The sequence below is a fragment of the Protopterus annectens genome, chromosome 4.part1, assembly GCF_019279795.1.
Source record: "Protopterus annectens isolate FY-2018-M chromosome 4.part1, PAN1.0, whole genome shotgun sequence".
NCBI classification, from domain to species: domain Eukaryota; kingdom Metazoa; phylum Chordata; order Ceratodontiformes; family Protopteridae; genus Protopterus; species Protopterus annectens.
In genome coordinates, this window is record NC_056734.1 from 69,158,293 (window position 1) to 69,186,128 (window position 27,836).

The 27,836-nt window shown below is 40.8% G+C and overlaps 1 protein-coding gene across 2 annotated transcripts in view; it reads right to left on the reverse strand.

The window, feature by feature from the left end:
* Positions 1-1,293: 1,293 nt before the first annotated feature.
* The window catches only part of ZBBX (zinc finger B-box domain containing), a 2,136,907-nt gene continuing 2,110,364 nt past the window's right edge, over positions 1,294-27,836 (reverse strand). For both annotated transcript variants that reach the window (XM_044069997.1, XM_044069996.1), the window contains exon 20: positions 1,294-1,899. In XM_044069997.1, the coding sequence (XP_043925932.1) occupies positions 1,776-1,899 (124 nt within the window). In that variant the 3' untranslated portion in view covers positions 1,294-1,775. The remainder of the gene's footprint in view (positions 1,900-27,836) is intronic.

Here is a 27,836-nt window from a genome sequence, read left to right on the forward strand (position 1 = left end):
TCGGAGGAGGAATATTTATTGGAACAAGTTGAGGCATCGACTGATGAGTCGGACTCTGGAGCATTTGGGCCAGTGCCTCGGACTTCAAAAGTCTACTCACTACCCTCTGGAGGTCGTGATCTGAGAGCCTCGATGACCTGGAGGAGTGAGATCTATGGCTCCGTTCAGACAGCAGGGGAGACGCTGGAGCCGAATGAACGGAGCCAAGGGACGGTGACCTCGATCTCTTTCTAGATGTCGGCTCCGATGGTCTGATTGGAGCTGACCCAGGAATCTCTAATGCCTCGGCTCCAGCCGGAGCCGAGGAAACCACGGATACTGCAGTCAAAGACTCATCGGCTCCAGCCGGAGCCGATGAAGCAGTAGGCTTCGAAGCCTTAGGCCTCAACTCTGAAGCTGGAGCCGAGGTCTTTGAAGCCTTAGAAGGTTTCCCCGATGACACAGAAAGGGAACCTTCAGGCTTAATTAAACCCCTCAAAATGAGTTTATTTTTTCTCTCCTGCAGGACTCTAGGGCTGAAGCCATGGCATACAGCACAAGAGTCCTGCAGGTGTAAAGGTCCCAGGCAATACACACAAGAAGCCTGAGACCTTTGTATCCTTGGACATATTCAAGGAACCGCAGTGTAATCACACACAAAAAACACACACACACAGATTACACTAATAGGGTTCAAAGGGAATTATTTAAACTAAAGGTAAGTTAAATAAGAACTCCCTAATTAAAACACATACACACCCTAAGGATAGGGAAGGAAGGGCCCGAAGGCCTTGGGAAAGAACTATAAGTTCTTTAGAAAAAAAGGGGGCTGGATAAAAGGTAGAAGGGATAATAAGTCCACTACACTAAAGGGAAAGAAAAATACACAGAGCTAGCCTAAGTCTAAGAATTTAAACTAGTCTAACTTTTACTAACCTGGAGCCGGTAGAAAACACCTCGATCGCTGTAGCGGCAAACGAGATCTGAGGTAACTCACGCCTAGCATTGTGGGATATAGGGGGAGCCTCGAGCCGGTGGAACCAACTCTCGAGCTTTTAGAGTGGCCGAGTCGGAGCCGAGGTCGACTCCGAACCCATCCAGCAAGAATGAAGGCGAGATAGACAACTTAACATGGTCTGTTAACAATACTATGCTCTGCTGCAATAACCAGCTGCAGGAGGAGAACAAAAAATACATAATAAAACAGTGGCGTAAGTTAAATGCTATAAAGATTATGCAGTTTGAAATAATGTGGTCGCTAACCAGCATTATCATTTATCTTTTAACTAAAGAAAAGAACAAGCAGAACACTTCTAGATGCCCACGGTTATTTTAATAACAAGAATGCAGTCAAACGTTGCATACATCATACTTTAAAATTACAATTACAATCTCAGTTTTTATAAATATAAAACTGTGCAAAGCAGTGCAGTCATTTCACTGTTGATAGCTGTGCAATAAATAAAATGCATGCAAGCATTCAAGATATGCCAGGAATGAACTGTAAACCAAGCAGTTAAACTTAACTACTTACATTATACTTGTCATTTAATGCTGTGTAATTACTGAAGATGAAATATAACGTGACATGCTGATACTTAATATACCTGTTTAAAACAAAGAACTATTTAAGCATAGTTTTGTCACTATTGTCAGCAACATTACAGAAACACATCAGCAAAATCTGAGCTGCTAAATTTTATTGTGATTGTTTGGATACCCACTGTTTGATTTGGCTGAAACGAGAAAAGAATGGCAGAGAAAGCCAGAATTCTCTCTCAGATGTTAGTGGTAGGTCAGGGTAGTAACAGTATAGTCTGTTTGTCCCATATGTCTTCCTCATTATCTGTCTGACCTTTGCCATCCCAGCTTTTCAGAGATGAACGCACAGTATGAGATTGCCTAGTGTTTCTTGAAGAACTATATTAAAACAAAAGAAGACATTATAAATTAAAATATTTCAGTTGTTTGTTTAATTTCAAAATCAATACTGCAAAAGAGTAAAGTGTTGCAATAATAAATGACTGTTGGGTGCCATTTAAAGTAGTACTGCCTTAACTCCTGGATCATTTTTCATAAAATAAATATAAACCACAATGAATCCCTCCAATGGGTACTTTAAAGGCTTTGGCAGGAAGCTGTAGGGGGAAATAAGTCAGTATTAAAAAGGTGATGGGATTATTACACTCTACAATGCTTTTCTGAAAACTAAAAAGCTGATTAATTTTCTAGTAATCTGAAAACTTTGTGTGTGTCTGCAAAAAATAAGTTAAAAAAATTCTGCCAGCATTCATTAAAGTGCAAGGTCAAGACCTCAGTTCATATGTTCTAGCAGCATTACTCAGTACAAGCAGACTAGTCCTACATTTTAGCAATGTAGTGTGGACAGGTCTACACAAAATATGTAAAATTGACCTGGTCCTATAACAACATACTTGTAAAAATAAATTTTCTTACCTGGCAATTTCAAGATTTTTAAATGGTAAAATTAAATTGTTTAAATTGTTCACATTTATTTTGTCAAACACACATTCTCTGTACTGGTCTAATAAACATACAGACATACTTCTTTCCTCCTCTGTTTCTGGGAGTGCACCAAACAATACTTAGCTTTTAATGGTCTCTAAACCAGACCTTTGTGAAGCAGAAGAGGAAGACTATGCTGAAGTCATATGACAGCACACGTACATGAGTTACAAGTCAGTCTAATTCCAAAACTATATGCATGCACCTAGTATCAGTGGTGCAACAGTTAGCACACTCACCTTTGGTGCAGAAAGCTATGGGCTCTGGTCCCGCACTAGTTTAGATCCCCAAACTCCTTTTTCCATAATCACCATCTGATTTCACTTAACACTGTTGCTAAAATCCATTTCCCATTAAACATAATTTCATTTATTCTTTCATTCCATATAACCCATTGACGTAAAATAACTTTTTATACTTTTTGAAAAAAATCTTCTTTACATAGTTTTCCCCATAACTTTTTTACTCTTTTACATTTCAAAGACACATGTTCAGTAGTTTCTTCTTGATAATGTAAACATATTCAATCACTTTTCTTTTTATATGGCATATTTTCTTTTACTGGTAATTTATGAGTCTGCAAAAAATACTGACACACTACATTCTTACTACACCATTTGCTTCTTATTTTTATAGCTTTAATTTTTTCATCTGTTAGATTTTGCCATGGTTTTACACAGTAATGTTTTATCATTACATTCTTATACTATACTTTTCTTTCCTTTTTTATATCATTATTTTTTTTAACAAATACAAACTGCAGCACAGATGGTAAATAACTTAATCCCCACAAAGCAGGAAAACAAAGATCTCATAAAAGGATTGAGTCAATGCGATGAATAAATGAATGAATGTCTGATGAAGCAGTGCTCATAATGCGAAAGCGCTCACATTTTTTTACTATTAAAAGGACTGTATATTTTATTCATCGCGTTGACTCAATCCTTTCCTTTTATGAGTTCTTCATTTTTTTTATTTTCCACAAAAATATTTTTCCTGGTAACATTTTATTTCTTTGTTTATGCACTCTTTTTCACAACTGTAATTTAAAACATTTTGTTGTGTAATGACTGCCAGAGAACATCAGTTTCTACATATAAATTAGGAACTTTTCCATGCAGAAATTGTAAAATGTGTGAGCATATACGTAAGATACAGGAGTTTAAACATCCAGTCTTGTCTTTTATTTTTGAACCCAGGTTTTATGCCACTTGCAATAGTACTAACCTAGTTTATCTGGCAGAGTGCAAAGGCTGTAGATGTTTTTATGTAGGCAAAACTCAGAAACGGTTGAGGGATAGGGTTTATCAACACATGTAAAATGTGAAAAATAAAAATAAGCTAAATGCTTTAGCTAGACAGATAATGGAATTTCCTGCACATGATCTTTGCTTTAAGGTTTTTCAAATGTTTTTTTGTGATGAGGGGAGGTAATTATAATAATCACGTAGACCGTATTGAATTAAAATGGATTTTAAAATTACAGGTGCATATATATCAAGGGTTGAATAATTATGTGTGCATCAAGCCAGAGCTTGTTGCTCGCCCCTTTAAATAATTTAAATAACTTAAATGTTGAAATGTTAGCTAAACGATTTAATTATGTGCTTTTAATTGTTTTTAATTGGTTGACCATTGAATTTGTATATAAAATGTGTGAAGGTTTTGTTATGCTGTATTAAGGACTTGAGAAAGCGTAGGTGTTCTACGTGAAAGCGCTTGTCAACATTAAATTAATCTTACAGTCGTGGTGGTTATCTGAGTAGTCTTTCTTCTTAATATCAAAAATACAAATAGAGGAGACTATATTTGAAGCCATGTTCCAAGGAAGTGGCATAATCAGAAAAACACTCGCTCTTCCAGGAGACTACAGGGTAGGGGGCTGGTGAGAGGGGAAGCTGAGGAAGAATGAAAATGGACAACACTGATGGAATGTTATGGTGAGTACATTAACTTCTTTATCTGATGTTGTCAATTTTCATTCTGTCCTCAACTTATGGGAGAGAGTTCCCCAGCTAGAAACATCCCCGGGTGGACTCAAGGAAGGATATTCCGGAACACCATTGAACCAAATGATGCTGTACTCCTCAAGATCATATCCAATTTGTAATGAGTAACAAATGTGTGGGGAGTAGCCCAAGTAGTTGCTGCACAAATGTCATCCATGGATGCTTTAGATTGGAAGACTGACGATGTAGCCATGGCTCTAGTGGAATGAGCTCATAATGTTTTTTTTTAAAGAAATGCCCGATTTGTTGTATATGTAAGAAATACAACCCGTAAGCCATCTGGATAGAGTTATTTTGGCAACAGGTTTTCCTAGTTTTATGTCAGAAAAGGAGACAAATAACTGTTCAGTCTTCCTGATACTTTGTGGTTTGTGAAGCAAAAATGTAATTGCCTGTGGACATCCAATAAATGCAACATATATTAATCTTGTTAGAAAATCTGGGGAAACATACCGGCAAATATGGATTAATATTAGACTCTCAAACCATTTCAGGGAGAAAGGAAGCACTAATTCTTAAAGTGACTGTCTTTGTGAAAGATCAGATAAGGTGGTTTAGAAGACAAGGCCTGAATCTCTGAAATTCTTCTTGCAGAAGTAATGGCTACTAGAAAAACTGTTTTCCAAGAGACATACTTTAGTTCACATTTAGCTGCTGTTCAAAGCGAGGTTGAGTAAGTTTTTGCAAGACCAGATAAAGTTCCCATGGAAGAGTAATGTCTCTAAAAGAAGGTCTTAGAAGAAGCATACCTCGAAAAAAGTTTCTGCATAGTCTATGGGAGGCAAAAGAAACACCTTCAAATCCTGTGTGAAAATTTGAGATCGCTGCTAGCTGGACCTTCACTGTGGAGGAGCTTGGTTCATATTTAAAAAGTATGGCTAAGAATTCAAGAATACTATGCAAAGGGGCTGAAAATGGATCAACATTATTCTCGTAGGCCCCAGTAAGCAAATCTTCTCCATTTACTGGAGTAGAGTTTATGTGTTGATGGTTTATATGAAGATAAAAGTATCTGATGGACTGGAGAAGAGAGCATAGGTTATCTGGCTGCTAACAGAATTGAAGAATCATGCAGTAAACTTGAAGTTCAGTATGTCTGTATTCAGCTTGAGGTTTGGTATGTCTATATGAATCATGCCCGTCGGATGAGACAGGAGGTCTGAAGTCGGATCCAGAATCCATGGTTGGTGGAGTAAGTGAGGTCAAAAGAAGGTGAATCAAATGATAACTTTTCTCTTCAACATGGCAGCTTTCTGCAGAAACTTGAAAATTAGTGGGGTTGGTGGGTAGGCATAAAGAAGGCCAGGGGGCCAATTGTGAAGTTGAGTATTCATTGATGACTCCCCCTATGGGGGATCAGGGCAAAGTAGCTGCTGCACTTGTTGCTCAGGGGAGAAGTGATAAGATTGCAGCAAGGCTGGCCCCATGACGAAAAATCATATCCTCCACATTTCTGTTGCGAGACCATTTGTAAGGTAGAAGAATGTACCTGCTCAGCTTGTCTGCTATCACACTGGACTTACCCGGAATGTGCACTGCTATGGCAAAGTAATTGGATGAGATTGCCCATTGCCACACTCTGAGTGCTTCTTGACACAAGAGGTAAGATTTGATTCTTCCCTGTTTGTTGATGTACCATGCTATTGACATACTGTCCGTTTGAGCAGCAATTGTCCCCAAGGGGGAGAGCTTCTTGAAAGGCCTGTAACGCTAAAAGTACCACTCTCATCTCTAGAACACTGACTTGCAAATTGGCCTCTTCAGGGGACCAAGTGCCATGGACCGTCTTCCCCCAGTACTGCCCCCACACCCTAACTGGGAGGTGTCAGTGGTCACCAAGGCCTTGGGCTAAGGGGGAATGAACAGCCAGCCCTGTAGGACCTGTTCTGATTGAATCCATTACCTTAGATCTCTCTTGCAAATCTGTGTAATACATATCAGGGTTGACGGTGGTTGGTAAAGTATTGACCATTGTAAAGAATTCTCATGTAAAACCTGGCTAAAGGTACTAGAGTTATTGCTGCTGCCAGTGATCCTAGGGCTTGAAGAACCAAGCAGGCAGAAACTTTGGTATTGCAGATTATTTTCTTGACCTGTGTTCTTAAGGTCTGAACTTTTAGAGGAGGCATTGAAGCTATCACTGAATTTATGTTGAACAATGCTCCTATAAAACTTCAACTTTTGAGCAGGTTCCAAGTGAGATTTTTTGTAGTTTATGGTTATCCACAGATAAGAGCATGTCTGAAGAACCTGATTTCTTGCCTCTATTACTTGATGCCTGGTCAGGGTGGTAATGAGCCAGATATGGAAACACCTGGAATCCTTGCAGTCTCAAGTGAGCTCCTACTGCTGCCATATATTTGGTGAACACCCTGGGGGCTGTGGTGAGGCCAAAGGGCAGGACTTTGAATTGGTAATGACTGGCTCCCAGCCAGAAGTGTAAATACCTTCTGGAGTGCCTGTTTAATTTTATGTGACAGTGGGCATCCTGAAGGTCTATCAAGCACATCCAGTCATCCCTGCCCAGAAACAGGAGAATGAACTGAACCGTGACCATCTGAAACTTGGTGCGATAAACTGATTTGTTCAAGTTGCTGTGATCCAAGCTTTGTCTCCATTCCCCTGTTTTCTTTGGCACTAAAAGAATCTTGAGTAAGTTCTGGATTCTATCTGGTCTGGTGGGGACCTACTGGATGACTCTTTTTTTCTAGCAGCTTTTGGATTTGAAGTGCTGCTTGTTCCCTCTTACTAGCTGGAACATGAGGGATTTTCTTGAGATTGGAGGAGAAAGGGAAAAGGATATTATATAACCTCTGGAAATGATCCTCTGCACCCATGTATCTATTATCTCTAGCCAGGCTCTCTGATGCAGGGATAATGGACCCCCAATTGCCTCCAGAGAGGACCCTTTCAGGAGCACTGGAAGGGTCTGTCAAAAAAGGAATCTCTAGACCCTTGGTTCTGTGGGCCACCCCTGCCATGATGGCAGCGTCTACCACTGGAGTTTCCCCTCTACCCCTGGGGGACCCTCCTCCATGTGTGTCCTGTAAAGGACCTTGGGACTTTTTGCATGCTGAGTTGCCGGCCCTGACGCACAGCCTTCAATGAAGGTACGCCCATTCACGCATGTCTCCACACAGAAGATGCTCTAGCTGAGAATCGAACAGGACGTCTTACTGTGAGGCGACAACGCTACCGCAGCACCACCACCGCAGTCATTTACAGAAAGCACTCTAAAAATGTCTATTTCTCTGTTCCTAGATTCATGGTTTCATAGGCTCATAGCTAATTACTAGGGTAACTGCCTTAATTGGCCACTCTATGCATATCCAATTTCCCTCGCAAAGGTGAGAATCACTGTATCTTGTGTCTGTGAGTCAAACACCTTGACCATTATATTAACCCCAAACCATTAGCTGTATATATATTTTTTAATCCATTTCCCTTCTTTTTCCTTTGTACTTGTCCCTTTAAATTTTCTTTTTCTTTTACTCTTTTACCATTATAATTCTTTTTTTCTTTTACTATCTCCCAGTTTGTCTTCATTACTCATTTCAGAGCTTTCTTCTATGCCGTTTACTATTTTTCATCAATTTTTTCTTCTATTTCGACTTCTAAAATGTTTATTTTTGTTAATTTTCTTCTCATTCATTTTCCTTACTCTCATTTTCAGTTTTACAACCCATCGATAAATGTCCAATTCTGTTGCATTTATAACATTTCAATTCATATTTTTTGCATCATGTCACATTGTCAACGCAAAAAATATATGTTTTGCACTGATCCCAGTATTTTATAGCACTCCTACTACCCTCCACATTTATTGTGCTTGGTATATGTATAATTTTTTTCTCTTTCTATTTTAAACACATTACTACAATCCCATCTGCCAGTCCATCAAACCCCTTTTATTATGAACTTTTGCAATGTCCAGTACTTACTTAAATAGTTTTCAAATGTGATTTCAAAGTCTCTCTTTCCACATCTGTTTGAAATGGTGCATGAATTTTCTTTTTTTGTTTTCCTGTTAAAATACTTTTATCACATAAAGATTCCACGTGTTAAAGTTTTTTCTTTTTTCCATATTCTCCAAGAAAAATTTCCACTGAAAAACAGTCTCAAATATAATGTCACAAAATGTCTCTGTTAATAAGAATAAATACTCTTACCTCATGTGCTTTTAATCCCAAAGGAGCTATTAAATTGCGCCACACTTCATACCGGTCCATTTCTTTGTCTTCTTTACTTTGAATCCTTATCATGGACTTCTGTTTTTCATTTTCTTCGGCCTCTTTTTCTGTTACTCCTGTTTTGCCTTCTTTTACTTTCTTGACATATGTTTTATTTCTCATCTCACCACTGTTCTTCAGGATTGTCTCTGCATTCTCATTTTGAATTTTCTCCAGACTGCCCCCCCAGGAAATGTCTCCTTCATTTTCTAGCTTACTCTGCATCACAACTTCTTTAAATGAATCATCCCATGACCCTCCCAACTGGAAGGTTGTAATTTTACATCCATCATATGTCGACTCATTGCCATCAGATTTCTTTGAAACATCTCCTCAGAATCGTGTACTCATTCTCTGGTCTCAATATCGGCTTTCTCCTCCATTTCATTCACCACTACATTATCACTTCACTTTTCATCTGCCTCCCTAATTTACTGGGCTGCTTCTGCACCTGGAATGGAAATAGGAAGTGCTCATGCCAAATGGCTCCCACTCGCAATAACGATGAGTAGGTAGTAGGTATTTTTATTGATATATACATTACATATTATTTACATATTTATATTATATCTATTTACAAATCTTCACACATTATAAACTTCAATTTTGGACCCTCCCCAAACACACACACTTTTATCCACAACCAAGACATTATTTCCTCCAGAATCTTTGTCAAAGTCCATTTTCCACTGTATTTTATTTCATTTAGTCTCTCGTTCCATATAGTCCATGAAACATAAAATATTACTCTCTCCATTTTCTTCACTTCATCTGTTTTTGTGTACCACAACTAAATTTTATGTCCATATTTATTTACTCACATTTTAACAAACGTTTCACCCTATTATGTTTACATATTTCTTTCCACAAATTAACTCTCTCATATTTCAAAAACACATGCTCAGTAGCCTCAAACTCTCCACATTTACTACATATTCTATCTTGCTTTTTCTTGTATGGCGTATTTGCCTTAACCAGCAATTTTCTAATAGACAATCGCCATAAAAAATCATTACATTCTTTAATCTTTTTATAGTTATTATATCTCATCTTATCCATTTCTAAATCTTTCCATGGAGCAATGCAATAAAATGCTTTTATAACTTTTAAGTAGTATTCCTTTCTACTATTTTCACATATATTCTTTTTTATTTTGGTACACACTAATTTATTTCATTCACAATGCTTTTACTTATTTTTTAACTTCCAATCCTTCCCACAATTCTTTGTATTTATAATGTAGTATAATGTCTATCAAGTTTTTATTTTCTTTCATAATTCTTTTAATACCTTATAGAAAATTAAAGATGCTGCATGTACTATTGGCTTTATTAAACCCAAGCCTCCTTGCTCCTCTTTCATATATAGAATCCCTCTGTTGACTGGATTCAGTCTAGAGCCCCATATAAAAGAAAATATAATCATCAGCTCCTTCTCACACTTAATAGGAATCATATACATGTTAGCAACATAAGCAATTTTTCCTATTACCATGGTGTCGACAAGTGTGCTTTTTTTCTATATGAAAGTCTATATGATTTCCAAAAAAATAGTTATATCTTTTATTTCTTTGAATACATTATCCCATTGTTGTTGTCCATATTCATTCCTTCCAAATATTACTCCCAATATATCTATATATTTTTCAGTGAAGTCAATACCTCATGCCATACCTTCAAAACCAAATCCTTTGCTTTTCCTCTCTATTTATCTTAAACCAATCTTTTCTTAAATGCATACTTAATCTTTCATTTACTTCTTCCATCCATGCTTTATTTTTAACAATTAGTACAATATCATCTGCATAATTATACATTACTGGCAAATGCACTTCCTTCATCATTTTTTATCCACCACTACTTGACATTTTATTAATTTACCTCACTATTACATTCATAACTATTGAGAAAATTGCACTACTAGCTGGACAGCCCTGCTTTATTCCACATTCTATTTTTATTTATTCCCCAATCCAGCCATTTCCATTTAGTTTCACATAATTCCTTTCATACACAGATTTTATTACTTGTAACTTTATTACAAGTTTATTACTTGCAACTACTTCCTAAACAATAACCTCCTTTCTAGTAGTCAGCACGGCTTTAGACCCAAACATAGTACCAGCACCGTCCTCCTTACTTTCACTAACACCATCCACCACCTCAAGAATGAAGGTCAGCTTGTGTCTTCCATCCTTCTCGATATGCCCAAAGACTGTGACACCGTATCCCACCAGCTACTACTTAATAAAGTTTCCTCCTATGGCCTCAGTCCTTCAACCCTAACTTGGTTCCATAGTTATCTTTCCAATCGACGACAGGCCATAAAATGCGAAAACTGTCTTTCCCCCCTACTCCCCATCTCTGTGGGTGTACTCCAAGGTTCTATTATAGTTGGTCCTCTTCTCTTTATCATATTCACAAACAATCTTAGTTCTGTAACTCAACTAGCTTCCATAGTACAGTATGCAGATGATGCTACCCTTATCTGCTCTGCCTCCTCACCCCATGAACTCCAATTAAAAATGCAATCATCTCTTTAGGACATTGAAACATACCTCTCCCAGCAACAACTCATTTTAAATCCCAACAAAATCAAAATCATAGTTTTCAGTAACAGAAAACCCAAATCTTCCCTACTCCCTCTCTCATTCACCTCCGCAAATGGAACCAAGATAGTCCCCACTAATCACACTAAACTTTTGGGTGTTACCATAGACGATAACCTCAAATTTGATATACATATTGCACAAACTATCAAAAAAGTCCACATCAAACTAGGCACCCTATAGGGCCAAATCGTGCCTAACTCCCAATGCCAGGTTAGCCACGGCTCGAACATACCTGCTAGCTACCCTTCTGTATGGTTCACTTATATTCATAACCTTTCAAAAATTGGACCTCAACAACCTTGAAGCATCCTACAATAAGATTGCTAAACATGCCACTAATCATCCACACAAATCCCACCACTGTGCAGCCCTCTCACAGCTAAAATGGCTAGAGCTACCCAACCTGTTATCACTTAATCAGATAACCTTAACCCATAAAATAATGTATCACCCCAACAACTGCCCAGCAATCTCCCAGTTAGTCCAACCTAGTAACAAAATTAGAACTCTCAGATCCTCTAACAAACTTTTACTCAAGGTTTCCAACTCAACTGTCACAGTGATTCCCTCTATTCACATATAATAGCCAAAGTCTGAAACATTCTTCCAGAGGCAATAGCAAAAAAACCCCAACCACGACCAGTTCAAATCACTTCTAAAGGAACACCTGACTAACCACTGGCTGCACACCTGCCACTCACCTGGATAATTATTAACCCACGTCTATTACTGTTCTTAGCAAAACTCCTATTCTTCTGATATGAATCATTTCTTTAGTATAGAAATTACTCCAGTACTTGTATCGTTCTATTGCTTGTTTTTGAACTATTGCCTGTATTGCTCTATAGAATGAACTGCACTATTAAGACTGCTTGTTCTTGTAATGTACTGTACTATTGCCTGTATTGTATTCTCTGAAATATTCTTTGAAATAATGTTGTTTTTTGTTATACTGCGGAGGTTTTCTCCCCAGGTCTCTGCTGAAAACGGGCCCCCGGACCAGTCGGACACTACCCGGTAAACAAAAGTAATAAATAAATAAAAGAAATAAATATTTTTTTGCTTATATTATATGCCTGCAAATTCCCCATATTGATTTATTTTGAATATTATCATAGGCTTTACTTATATCCCCTATCATAACCTTTGCTTCTACATTTTTATTTATGATATCATCAATTAATTATTTTATTATCCATAATAACTCATGACTTCCTTTTCTTCCGAATACATTTTGATATTAACTTTTTTTATTATTTTCATAAAAATTGTATTATCCGTATTATTCAATGTTATAGGTCTCCAATTTTTTATCTCCTCTTTATTTTTTTTTTTTAAATATAAATTTTAATTCCAGTTTCTAACCATTCATAACTTGTATAAAAAAAAAAAAGAAGTTATGTCTTACCATAACGTTCCATCTGTGTTGTAGATCTTCATTCATTCCTTATTGACAGGACTTTGGTTCCGACTTCGGAACCGACTCGGCCAATATGCAAGCTTTCGCCAGCCAAAAACTCTTGAGCCAAGTCCTAACCATAGTGCCCCTCTTCTCCTTTCTCTATATAGAGTTTGCCCACCCAGCACAGACACAACAGAAGTATTAGAGATAAGGAGGCCCTATCTGAGCAAATACCTTATCAGGCCAATAGGACCACAGGATCCCCAAGAGTCTTTAGGCAGGGGGAAGGAGGGCGGGACGTAAGGAATGAATGAAGATCTACAACACAGATGGAATGTTATGGTAAGACAACTTCTTTATCTGATGTTGTAAATCTTCATTCATTCCTTACTGATAGGACCGAATCCCCAGCTACTTGTGACCTGGGTGGCCCTATGGAAGGATATTGCTGAGCACCATTCAGCCAAATGATGCTCTTCCCCTGGAGGCCATATCCAATTTGTAATGCATGATAAAGGTATCGGGGTTGCCCAAGTGGCCGCTGTGCAGATGTCATCCATAGAAGCTCTGGAATGAAAAGCCACCGAAGTGGACACTGACCTGGTGGAATGAGCCTTGACTCTAGAAGGCAAAGTTAATTTTTTCAATTGACAGATAAAGGTAATGCAATCTCTTAATCATTTTGACAAGGTGACTTTGGAAACAGCTTTGCCCAATCTGGATCCTGAAAAAGCTATGAACAGCTATTCCGACTTCCTGAAAGATTTAGTTCTGTCTAAGTAAAAACGTAGCTGCCTATGTACATCCAGCATGTTCAACTGGTATTCACCTTTGCTAGAGAAATTTGGAAAAAGGACTGGTAAATCAATGGACTGGTTGATGCTCGAAGTTGAGATAACCTTGGGTAAAAAAAGAAGGGTTAGTTCGAGGTGATACTCTATCCTTGTGGAGGATCAAATAAGGATGGTTAACTCTCAAACCCTGCAATTCTGACAGCCTCCTGGTTGAGGTGATGGCTACCAAGAATAGAGTTTTCCAGGATAAGAACTTTATGTCACATGTGGCAGAAGATTCGAAGGGTGAACAGGTTAAAGTTTGTAGGACCAAAGTCAAATTCCATGGTTCAGTTGGGGTTTTAATAGGTGGTCTGAGGTGTATAACTCCTTTCATAAAAGTTTTGCAAAGACAGTGGGACATTAGTGAAGAGTTATTAGAACCATTATGAAAACTGGCAATAGCTACTAGGTGCACTGTAATAGATGAGGCTGAGGCTCCTGCATGGAGAAGGGTCGACAGGTATTCCAAAACTCTATGGATCACCATTGAAGAAGGGTCTAGTCCTTGTTCTTTAGCCCAAACAACAAACCTGACCAATTTGCTTAGGTAGAGTTTTCTGGTGGAGGGTTTTTGGGAAGCCAGTAGGATCTTTTGGATTGGGGAAGATAGGTTTATTTGCCTGGCAATCAGTGGAAGTGGAGATACCAAGCCGTCAGCTTGAGGCTGTGAAGGCTGGGATGGACCAGCCCCTGTGGGTGAAATAGGAGTCCCGGGGTTGGGTCCAGGATCTACGGGCGGTGAACCAAGTGAGGCCATAGGAACGGGAAACAAACTTGACAGGGCCAATAGGGGGCAATGAGAATAACCTTGCTTCTCAGCTGTTGCACTTTCTTCAAGAACTGCGGAATGAGGGGAATAGGGGGAAGGGCATACAGTAGACCTAGGGGCCAATCGTGAATCACATCATCTCTCGGTGACTCCCCCGGGGGGGGGGGGGCAGGGCGAAGAAGCTGCTGCATTTGTGGATCAAGAGGGAAGCAAAGAGGTCGCAGCAAGGCTGGCTCCAAAACGAAAAATTTGAGTAGCTACTACAGGGTTGTGAGACCACTCAGGAGGCATCAGACTATTCCTGCTCAGATTGTCTACAATCAGATTGGAATTCCCAGGAATGTGCATTGCTAGTAGCAAGCGGTTGAAAGTTATCACCCATTGCCACAGTCTCAGGGCTTCCTGGCATAAGGGATAAGATCTGGTTTCTCCTTGCTTGTTGATGTACCAGACTACTGACATATTGTTTGACTGGATAGCAACTGTCCCCCGATGGAAGGGTTGTTTGCAATGCTTGCAACGCTAAGAGCACCACCCTCAGTTCTAGGGCACTGATATGCAGTTTGACTTCTAAGGGGAACCAAGTGCCTTGAACGATCTTTCTCTGAAAATGCCCCCCACCCACACCATCAAGGAATCATCCGTGGTCACTGCGGCTTTGGGTTTGGTGGGGGAAAAAGGCTGACACCATAAATCCTCCTCTGGCTTCATCCACCAACTCAGATCCTGTTTGCTAGGGTTTGTAATGTGGATCGGGTAAGACACTGATTGTGCTAGGAGAGACCATTGAGATGATAGGAGCCATTGGGGTAGCCTCATATGGAACCTTGCTAGTGGGACCAGTGAAATTGTAGCCGCCATGGAGCCCAACAGTTGCAGTACCTGTTGAGCAGGGACAATATTTCGAGAAAGTATTATCTGAAGTTGAGATCTTAGTTTTAGATGTCTGTGGAGAGGTAGTGCAACTTGGCAGGAAGTTGTGTCAAACTTTGCCCCAATGAACTCTAAGGTCCGAGTCAGAACCCGCTTTGACTTGTCTAAGTTTATGGAGATTCCTAGGTTTTCTGCCAGATTTTGAATGTACGATATGGCTTGAAGCAGTAGACTCCTGGCTGGGGCAGTGAGGAGCCAATCGTCTTGGAACGGAAACGCATGGAATCCTTGTAGTCTCAGGTGAGCTACTACTATTGCCATGCATTTGGTGAACACTCTGGGGGCTGTGGAGAGACCAAAGGGCAATACTTGAAATTGGTAATGATTGGCTCTCAGCCGGAAGCAAAGGTTTCTTCTGGATCGTTTGTCCATTTTTATGTGGTAATACACATCCTGAAGGTCTATAGAGCACATCCAGTCACCCTTCTTCAGAAATGGAAGAATGGACTGAACCGTGACCATCCAGAATTTTTCTTGTCTGACAAATTTGTTCAGTACGCTGAGATCCAAAGTTGGTCTCCAGTCCCCTGTCTTTTTTGGCACTAAAAAGAGCTTTTGAGTAAAACCCAGATCCTATTTGGTCTGGTGGGACTAATTGGATGACTCTTTTCCTTAGCAGCTTTTGAACGTCTAGTGCTGCTGCATCCCTCTGACTGGGTAGGACATAGGGGATTCGCCTTAGAGGCTTGGGATAAAGGTCAAAGGGAATATGGTAACATCTGGTCATTATTCTCTGCAGCCAGGAGTCCGATGTTATTGATTGCCAGACCAATGGTGCAGAGAAAAATGTCCCCTGACTGCTTCCAGAGGAAAGCAATCGGGCTGCTCCTCAGGAGCACTGATAGGGCTGACCAAGAGAAAGAATCTCTGGAGCCTCGGTTTTGCGGGCCCCCTCTGCCACGAAAGGGACGTTTCCCAGATGAGTCCCCTCCACCTCTGCCCCGGGGGGATTGCTCACCACATCTCAAGGAAAGGTTGTTGGGATTTCTTGAAACACATTTTCCCACCCCTCTGATTCCTGAAGTAGGACTGTTGAGGGGTTGAAAAAGGTGTGCCCACTGCAGATAGAGTCTTTCCATCTTTCTCACATCTGGCTAACCTGTCCTTAACCTTTGGGCCAAACAAGGAGGATTAATCAACATGAGTGTTCACAAAGGAGGACTTGATGTGGTCCATGAAGTCACATAGTCGCATCCAGGCATGACATCTCATGACAATGCCTGAAGCAGCAGCTCTGGATGCTCCCTCGGATGTGTGCACTATCAACCGCATGGAGGAGGTGGAGATGGACTCTAGGGTGTCAAGCTGAGAGGCGACCTTGTCTCGCACCTCTTCAGGTAGTAACCCTGACAAAGTACCTGAAAGTTCTGTAATCAGGTCCCTTTGGAGATGTGAAAAATGTGCCATGTAGTTCAGAGACCATATGGCGTAAGTCCTCTTCCCTAGTCTATCGTCCAGGACTCCCTGTTCGGAGGATGGACACTCAAACTTTCTTCCGCGAGTTCTTTTTTAATGGCCACCGCCACAACCATGGAGTCTACTACCAAACCTCTGGACCAGTGCGGTTGGTCTTCTGGAGGGGAGAGAATTTTATCAGGCCTCTGGGGAATCAGCTCAACATTGTTAGGGGCCTTCCAGGCCCACTACATAATGAGTTTAATCAACTCATCTGTAGAGGAGGTCACCCAGGAAGTAGATGGTTGAGCATGGAAAGCTTGCAAGAATACAGATTCCTCAGAAGTGTTGATGGGCTTCCAGTCACCCCTCTGTTTCAGGATCTTCAGTATGTCTCCGAATGAGACATCCTCAGGGGGGTGACCGTGGGGACCCTTCTCCCTCATCGAAATCTGTATCTTCAGTGACGGATTCCTCTTGCATGTTCTCTTTCGGGGTGGCTCCTCAGTGGGATCTTCCAAGGAGTACCTGAAGAGTGGGTACCTGGAACAAGGTTTCTTGCTGCTCCCGTGCTCGAAGTCCCTGCGTAGTGGGCTGTGTCAGCTGCATGCTAGGGGAAAAGGAAAGGTCGGGTTCCGACGTTGGTGGTGCCAACTGCACGCTTGTGGAAGCAAGAACCCTCTCCATCACCTGGAAGGCAGGCCCACCAGAAGAGGGATGGGAGCCTGGAACAGAGAGGGTCAACCTCGGAACCGGGGTCACACCCCATCCTGATGAGCCCACCTCCAGGATAGGAGCCCCAAGAGGACTAGGAACCACTGGACCTGTAGACAGTGCCACAGAAAAAAAATTGGCGTTGAATTAAAGGTCACGGCACCAACAGACCAGTCACGGTCCGAGGGTGGATCGGCTCCAAGTGGACCAAAGTCCAGAGGTAAGGCTCCGGAACCATGGAAGGAGTCGTCACAAGAACTGAAGGCATAGTCACTGGGGTAGACATCAGTACCAAGGACTCCAAAGCCTGAGAAGAGGTTGAAGGAGGATATGTTGGAGTCAGTGCAGAGTAAACTTCGGCTCCAGATGGGAGGGAAGTCTTGGTAGGGGTTGGAATTCCTCTATCTGCCAAAAGCTGATCAACAAGCCTCACTACTTCTATTTCAGAAAGACTCCTGGTGGACCGTGCTGATTAGAGTTGGGTGTCTCAAGAAAAGGACTATACTGTGGTCCCAAGAAAGGGTCTAGAGCAGGTGAGTATCTGGTCCTGGGTAAAATTTCAAGTTTTGGCACCAAAGGATGAAGCCATGAGGGAAGTCACTGTCGGTGTCGAGAATGTGTCTGTTACTGAAGACACTGCTGGTATCGAAGCAGGAATAAGAGTCATCGGTTCCGTAGTTGCCAACAGCTTCGGCACTGTAGAGCTAGTTGTAGGCTCAGGAGCTGAAGTAGTTAGTGAAGACATTTTGGGTACTTTTGGTGATACAGCCTGAGAGCGTTTCGGTTCCGTAGAGCTTGGGGAAGCCGGAACCAAGTGGCTTCTCTTTTTCTTGTCTTTCCTGGGAGATGGTGATACGGCCGCCTCAGAAAGGTCCTCTGAAAAGGGTTTTTTTAATAAACCCTTGAGAATCAATTTATTCTTGCACTCGCGAGAGTGTGAGAACTAAAATTTCTACATACATCACAAGGAGGTTGAATTAGGAGATGAGGAAATTCAAGACAGTAGAGGCCCACACTTGTCACACTGTTTGAACCCGGTCGTTCCTTTTTTGTCAGCCATATTGAGGAGTCTAAGAATTTAGGCAGAATAGAAATACAATATTACAAAACAAATAAACATGCAGAAGAAGAAAAATATCTAACTATATTATTATATATGTATGTGTATAGAGACTTCAGCGGTGGTGCAGCGTTAGCGTTGTTGCCTCACAGCAAGAGGTTCTCCCGTTCGATTCTCGGCTGGAGTGCGGGTAGTGCCTTCTGTGTGGAGTCTGCATGTCCTCCCCGCGGTTGGGTGGGCGTTTGAAAGAGATGCGTAAATGGGCATGCCTTCGTTGAAGGTTGAACGTCGAGCTGGCACCTTGGCGTTCGTGAAAATCTACTGCCAATCATTAGCAGTCCGGAGTTCCACTGTGGCGACCCCTAACCGGGAAAGGCCAAAAGACAACAACAACATATATATATATATATTATACATATATATATATATATATATATATATATATATATATATATATATATTTTTTTTTTTTTTTAAAAGAAGAAGGAGACTGAAGAGGAAGGGAATACCAATGATGGCATAAGTAATTGCCGTAAGGGAGGGGCCATACCAACAATGGTACTAAGATTACCACAAAAAGGGTAGGAAGAAAAGGTCACAAATGAAAAGTAGAAACAGTGAGAAACTATCCTAAAAAAAATGAAGGTTAGAGAGATTTAACAAGGAATATATAAAAAATGTTATCACTTAGCTGAGAGAGCTGGCTTGGCATGTCTTGAAAAGTACGTAAGAGAAGAGGGGCACTATGTGTAGGACTTAGCTTGAGAGTTTTTGGCTGGTGCAAACTTGTATATTGGCCGAGTGAGTTCCGAGGTCGGAACCGAAGTCCTATCAGTAAGGAATGAATGAAGATTTATAACATCAGATTTATTCTTTGCCACTCCTGCATTTCTTTATACATACCATATTCAATTACATTCAGTCCTGTCGCAGAATTCATGTTAATATCATTTAGAATTTCATTCAATTCTTTCAGAGTTATTTTTTGTTCTAAATACCCATTATCTTTATTTAATTTTTCACCTTTATAAATTTGTTCTATGTTTTCTTCTCTTTTAACAAATTCCAAAACATATTCTTTAATTATTTAATATATTCCTTCTTGTTGTCTTATTTGCTTACCTTCCTTATTCTTTAACTTGCTTATTATTTTCCTTATTTTATTATTGTACTCAAATATGGTGCTACCTCTTCTTTCTTTCCTTGTAAACAATATTTTTGTTTACTTAACAAGTTGTTAATTTTAATTTATTTTATACATTTCTCTTTCTTTTCATAAAAGGAATTTTCTTCTCTAATAAATCTCTGAAATCGTCTTGACTTAATATCTTATATCTCTCTCTCTTTCTTTTCTTCCTTATACATTCTAAAAACACTTGTTTTATATTTCTCTTTAAAATTAAGCCACCAAACAGTCCAATTCTTATAAAACCCTCTCATATTCATATGATTTTTCCATAATTCCATAAGTTATTTTTTCTCTTCTAAAGCTAATTCCTTTTCATTAATTCTATGTATTCCTTTCCATATTCATTTCCAGTACTTTAAACCATATAGCCACATGACCTGAAAATACAGCATACTTAATTCCTTTTTTAACTTTTAAACTATCAGATATTAAAAATAAATTTCTGTCCTAATTTCATTCCTTTTGTAGGTCCAGTGGTTATTCTCCCATACACTTCAATTTCCACTTCTCAAAATTTCTTTAACCATTTTATCATCATAACTGATTTTATTATTTCTTAAATTGCAATTAAAATCACCTACCACTACAATGTCAATATTTACACAAACATATTCAGTAATATTTTTAAAACTTCATTTCTTTCCCTCTTTTTTTTTTGCTACACATGCATATAAAGCTATAATTCTATATTTTCCAGCTCAAGTCTACTACCGTAATTTGTTCTAGTTCCACTATGGTTACATCTAATATTTTAATGCTTTCTTGAAATAATATAAATATGCCTAAGCATATTTCTTTCCCCATGTTCCAAACTACTGCACCATTCCAAAGTTTTTTCAGTTTCTGCTCTTTCTTCCCCTGTGAATAATCTGATATCTTCTAAAACAATAATATGTGTGTCTACTGCAGCACACCATTGTAATATACCCATTCTCCTCTTAAGATTTTTCATACTGTTCACTTTTAAAGCTAATATTTTAAGCTTTTAAGAACAGTTAGTATAATAACATTTTTACTCCTTTCCTTTCTTATTTTCTCTAAGCTTTATATTTTTGAATTTACTTTTCCTTTCTTTAACTCTTTTTCCTATGGAATTCTTTTTCTTACTGTAAGCCAGTCAGCTTCTTCCTCTGTAGTCACCTCTGTTCCTTTTTCCTTGTTACTTTCTTTAACTTAATGTACAACCTCTTTATTAGTCACATCTTTTTGTACATTTTATTGTATAACACATTCTTCCATCTCTTTCTCCTGTATAACTTCATTTTCTTGCACATTATTTTACATTCTAGCCATGAATGACCAGTACTGCCACGTTGTTTTGCACTTTAAATCACATCTGTGTCACATTATGCCATTTTACAACATAAATAACATCTTTTTTATTACATTCATTGATTAAATGATTATGTTTTTCCACAAAAATAGCAAGACTTAGGTTGACCCTTGTATTTCACAAAACCCTTATTACCATGAACATTAATAATACTAGATACATGCATTAAAAAAATAAGTTATTTACTTATCATAACATTCCATGTGTGTTGTCCATCTTGCCTTCATTCTTCACTGGTTGGGTTTGGAACCGATCCTCGGTTCCGACTCGGATGTATACAAAAGCTCGAGGTCTTCCACTGGCTTGTGGCTGTATCCCTATCCCATCATGACCTAGGAAAGCTCTCCAGATCTTGTTTGCTGAAAACAACAGGTACCAAATGGACTATTTTAACACCTTATAGAACAATGAATAAGGTCACAGAACATTACTTGTTAATGTTACCACTCGGTCCTCCAGGAGCCAAAGGCTGGGGGAAGGAGGGTGGGATATAAGAATGAAGGCAAGATGGACAACATACATGGAACGTTATAGTGAGTACATAACTTCTTTATGTGATATTGTCCTATCTTGCCTTCACTCTTCAATGGTTGAGGACAGCGTCCCCAGCACCATATTTCTTAGGTGGCTCACGGGAGAATATTCTTCATAACAGTGGACCCAAAAGAGGCCGTGTTCCTGAGGGCCAAATCCACTTTGTAGTGCATGATAAAGGTATGAGGCCTTACCCATGTTGCAGCAGCAAACTAGTGCCAACTGGTAGTCTAGCGTGAAAAGCAGAAGAAGCTTCTATGGGTCTCGTAGAATGACCCTTGACTTTACAAGGAAGATCTTTGTTTCTAATGATTTGTATGTAAAAGTAAATCTGATAGCCATTTTGAAAGTGTGACTGTAGATACAGGAGCACCTTTCTTAGATTCTGAAAATGAAACAAATAATTGGTTACATTTCTTGAAGTCAATTATACTACGTAAGTAGAAACATAATTGTCTATGTACATCCAGTTGGTGTAGCATATATTCTGCCTTGTTGCCATAGTTGGGAAAAAATTATAGTTCTATGGACTGATTTAAATTAGACTCTGTGCATACTTTTGGTAGGAAGGATGAGTTTGTTTGAAGGGATACTCTGTCTTTGTGGAAAAGCATGTAGGGGGGCTTTATCGATAATGCTTGCAGCTCTAAAATCCTTCTAGCAGAAGTGATGGCAATCAAAATAATTGTTTTCCATGTCAAGAACTTCAGATTGCAAGATGATGCAGGTTCAAAGGGGGAAAGAATCAAACAGGATAAAACAAACTTTAGGTCCCATGGTGGCAGATGGGGCTTAATGGGTTGCCTTAACAAAATAGTGCCCTTCAGGAAAGCTTTGCATAGTCCGTGAGACATCAGATTTGGGGCTAAATCGCTTATATGAAAATTAGATGGGTAAAGGCACCTAGGCAGCGAGACATTTCCCTGTGGTACATTTGACTGGGGACACATGGCTGAAGTGACATTCAGCTGCATAGAAATATGGCTGTTTGCAAAATTCCCTGTGGGCAAAGAGAAGCACACATTGCCATGCTCACAGCTTTAATAACCAAATGCATGGAGGCAGAAGAAGTAATGAGTGTTGTGCTCAGTGTACAGTACATACATGTAACTACAACATGTACAAGTGTGCTACAGCATGGAGGAAATCCTGCAGGCTATTGTAGTCACATTTATGCTCCAGTATGTGTTTTAGGTAATGTTCCCTAGACACTGTGAAGAGGGTAGTGGTCCTCACACACACCAATTATAAAGGCACTGCCCATTGTGCAATGCATTTTTACTGCCACTGACATGCCCTCTGTCCAGCCTGCTGCTGATGCCTGCCATATTGCCTGCTGTCTCATGTTCCCTTGGGGACCATGGACATTGTTTTCCCCCTCTGCGTTTGGTTATTGAAGTTGTGGGCATGGCAATATATTCTTCTCTTTGCTCACAGGGAATTTGCAAACAGCCATATTTCTCTGCACCTGAATGTCACTTCAGCCATGTGTCCCCAAGTCAAATGTACCACAGGGAAATGTCTCACTGCCTAGGTGCCTGAACCCAAATTAGATATCGCTGCTAACTGGACTCGAATGGCAGTTGCAACTGTGCTTCATTAAAAATTCAAGAATAAAACCTATAGGAGCAGAAAGGGATCAATGTGATTATTTAATGCCCAGGAAGAAAATCTTTTTCATTTGTTCATGTATAATTTTCTCATTGAAGCCTTATGAGACGAGATCAAGATAGGTTTCACATAAGGAGAAAGGTTAGGGAGCCTGGCTATATTTGGAATCGGAGCAGTCAAGCTGTCAATTTGAGGGTTTGAATAGAGGGATGGAGCGTTCCTAATACAGCACCAGACCCATGAGTTAGAAGGTCTGGAACTGGGTCCAAAACCCACGGCTCCTCCTGGAAATGAGGCCAAAGGAAGGGGAACCAAGTCTGATGAGGCCAGTATGGGGAGATGAAAATCAGATTGCTTCCCAATGAGCTGGCTTTCTGAAGAACTTTGGGTATCAAGGGAAAGGGAGGGAAGGCATAGAGGAGACCCGAGGGCCAATGATGTACAAGTGTATCCCTTGGTGACTCCCCCAGAGGGGGGATTAGGGCAAAATAGCTGCTGCATTTAGCATTCATGGATGTGGCAAAAAGGTTGCAGCAAGACTGGCCCCATTTGCGGAAAATCATGTCCACTACTGCTTCTTTTAGGGACAACTCGTGAGGCATCAGAATCACTCTGCTGAGTTTGTCTGCTATCAAGTTGGATTTCCCCCGGATATGCATTGCTATCAGAAAACTTTGAGAGGATGTTGCCCACTGCCATTCTCTCAGGGCCTCCCCATAAAGGGGATAGGACCTGGTTCGTCCTTGTTTATGTACCAAACAACTGACATGCTGTCTGTCTGTATTGCAATAGTTCCCAGGGGAAGAGAATCCTAAAGTGCCTGCAATGCCAAAAGCGCCGCTTTCATCTCTAGGACATTGAATTGCAAATGGGCCTCGTGATCCTGCCAAGTGCCTTGGACTGTCCTTCCCAGATAATGCTCCCCCCACCCTATCTGGGAGGCGTCCATGGTTTTTGTGGCTAAAGGCTGTGAAAGGATGAAGGGTCGACCTGATGTCATGTGAGTAGAGTGAAGCCACCAGCAAAGGTCTTTCTTGCAGGACTCTGTTATTAGAATTTGGTGAGACATGGGTAGTTCCTGCAATGATCACTGAGTCAACAGTAACAACTGCAGAATTCTCATGTGCAGGTGTGCTAATAGAACTAAGTTTATCGTTACTGCCATGGTTCCCAAGATTTTCAGAACTGTTCTTGCCTGTACTCCTTTCTTGGAAAGACAGTTTAAGACCTGATGTTGCAGTACTAGAATTCTTTGTGGAGGAAGTCTTGCCATCATTTTTGTTGTGTCTAGATCTGCCTCTATAAAAACGATATGCTGAGATGGCAACAAGGCAGATTTTTTGTAATTTATTGTGATCCCTAAGTAAGAGCAGAGAAGTAATAAGGTGTCTCTTGTTTTTAGTAGTAGATGCTTGGTGGTGGCAGATAGCAGCCAGTTGTCTAGATACGGAAACACTCGGAACCCTAGACAACTCAAATGAGCCAAGACCACTGCCATACACTTGGTGAACACTCTGGGGGCCTTGAGACCAAAGGGCAGAGCCCAAAACTGGTAATGATTGACTCCCAGCCAAAAGCATAGATGACTCCTGGATGGCCTGTCTATTTTTATGTGGTAGTACACATCCTGAACGTCTACAGAGCACATCCAATTGTTTTTTCCCAGAAAGGGAAATACTGACTGCAGTGTTACCATCCGGAACTTTGTCTTACTTACTGATTCGTTTAATCTGCTGAGATCCAAAATGGGCCTCCAGTCCCTGTTCTCTTTGGCACTAAAAAGAACCTTGAGTAAGTTCTGGGTCCTATTTTGTCTGCAGGGACTATCTGGATGACTCTCTTGTCTAGCAATATTTGAATTTCTAGAGTTGCCTGTTCCCTCTGACTGGGTGGAATGTCCGGGGTGTTCTTTATGTTTGGGACGGAGAAGGAAAAGGATATAGTGTAGCCTCTGGATATGATACTTTGTACCCACTTGTCTTTTGTTATTTCTAGCCAGGCTTTTGGGTTCAAAGATAAGCGACCTCTGACTGCCTCCAGAGATGGACAGGTGGGCCTCTCTTCAGGAGTGCTGAAAGGGCCTACCATGGAATGAATCCATCACCCTGATTTTGCAGACCCACTATGCCACGTGGACGGCGTCTCCCATTACTGCTTCCCCCTCTGCCCCTGGGGGAAGAGTTACCATGTGTGTCCTGAAAAACTCTTTGTGATTTTTAGAATGACATCTTTCCCTCCTTTTGTGTAAGGTATAGAAGGTAGGGAAAAACAGACTCCTATGGCAGAGAGTTTTTTCTTCTTGCTCAGACCTAGTTAGTCTGTCCTTAACTTTTGGCCCGAACAGGGGGGCATTAACAAAGGTAGACTTAAAGGGTTCTGCAAAGTCACACAAGCGCATCCAAGAATGTTTCCTTAGGGAAATTCCTGAACCTGCTGCCCTGCTTGCTCCATCTGCTGCGTAAGAAATAAGCTTCATGGAGGAGTTAACCACAGAGTTTATGGTGGAGAGCTGAGAGGAAACCTTGTCTGATACCCCTGCAACTACTGAACCTTGTAGAGTATCTCCTAGATCCTTTAGAAGATCTCTTTGTAGCCTAGTAAAGTGTGTTAAATAATTCAGTGATCTGAGTGCAAAAGTCGCTGAAGAGAACATGTGCTTTCTATATCTGTCCATCGTACGAGACTCCTTGTTTGGTGGAAGGATAGACGAGGATGTCTCTGAAAGTTCCTTTTTGGTAGCTGCCGCCACCACCATAGCATCCACTGGAACACCCTTGGTAAGAAAATCTTTGCCTGGTGGTGCAGTTATAAACTTGTTTGGCCTCCGAGGAACAGGTTCCACTGAGTCTGGAGACTCCCACGCCTTTCAACTAACTAATTCCATGAGCTTGTCAAAAGGCGGAGACACCCAAGTTGTGGAAGGGTGAGACCCGAAAGCCTTCAGGTACATAGACTACTACTCAGAAAGGTTGATGGGCTTCCAGCCACCTCTGTATTTAAGAATTTCTAGGATGTCAGCAAAGGAGACATCCTCAGACGGTGACCATGGGGACCCTTCTGACTCATCAAGGTCTGTATCAGAAGTGACAGACTCCTCTGGAGAGTCTAAATGCTTCCTCATGCAAAGTCTCTTATGGGGAACCTCTTCAGAAGGGTATTCTGGAGAGCTTTCAGAAGAGAGGGGTTCACCAGATGGGGCATCCTGAGGCCTAGGTTCTTTACGTGTCTGTGGATGGTGTGGTGCCGAGACAGACGCCGGTGCCTTTGGAGGAAGAATGTCAGAACTCAAGAGTGGAGCTGTCTGTGGAGACAACACTCATCACCTCGAAAGCTCCTGCCCCCTGATCCGATGACATCTCTGGCTCCGGAGAGACAGACGGCATCCCTGGAACCAAGGGGGCTGGCTCCGAGGCCAATGTAGGAGCCAAACTCACCTGCACCGAAGCCCCAAGAGGCAAGTCTGGATCTGACAAATGTCCGATCCGACTCTTCTCCCCGGACCCCGGAGCGTCATCTCATAGACTTCTCGAGTTCAGATGGAACCGAGGACGTCAGTGCAGATGTCGAGCCCGAAGTTCCCAGAATAGGTCTTGGCACTGACAGTTCCGCTACAATTGGTTCCAGACATTCTGGCTCCGAGGTCCCAGATCGGCTCAGAAGAAGAATCGATGTTGAAGGGGAGGTCATGGTCGGTTCCGAATCCCTCTGGGTTGGAGCTGACAGCAATTTGGCCAGCGCCAGTGTCCTTAAAAGTCTCCCCACCACCCAATCCACGTCATCATCAGAAAGACTCCTGGAAGACCGAGAGGAGGGGGCAGGAGATCTGACTGGTTGCAGTAGAGGTGATCTTAAAGTAGGAGAGACCGGTACTAATTCTGGAGACTGGCTCCGTAATTCAAACTCCATCGGTGCCAATATGGAAGGAGCCGATGACGGAGATTTTCCTGGCCCAGCAATCTTCAGGTCCGGAGATGCAACTTTGGTCAATTTGTTTTGCTGGTTCCAACTGGCCAGAAGAAGGAGATGACCTTTTTTCAGATTTGTAAGACTTCGATGAAGGAGACTTGGTCATTTTTGAAGTGCCCTGACCTTCTTCTAGCGCTTCAGTGAAGGGGGACGTCAGTAAACTTCTCACTATAAGTTTGTTCTTCCTTTCAAGCAGCACTCTAGAACAGAAGGAGTGGCAAATGGAACAGGATTCTTGCAGATGCAATGCTCCAAGGCAGTATATACAAATAGTGTGGCCATCCGTGATAGACATTTTCTGGCTACACTTCACACACTTTTTGAAACCAGGGGGTTTGGTTTCCGTATGTTCTTTAGACATAATTAGTATGCAAACAGTCAACAACAACAAATATAAGAAAGGTACACAAACTACTTAAACAGTATAGCAGAAAAACCCAATGACTGTACCATATATATATATATATATATATATATATATATATATATATATATATATATAGACAGATATAAAAATTTCTTCTTTTTTTTTTTAAACAACAGGAAGAAACAACCAGAACAACTACAGCAGAAAGAAGGGGAAAATGGTGGCAGTTCTCTAACTAAAAACGAAGCTGCCTAGTCAAAAAAAAAGGGGGGTGGGGGTAGCCCTCTAACTTAAATGGGCAACGGCAGCCCTCTAACTCAAATGAGCTGCCGCTTTAAGTAAGGAAGAAGTGACAGTAGTAATTACTTTTCTT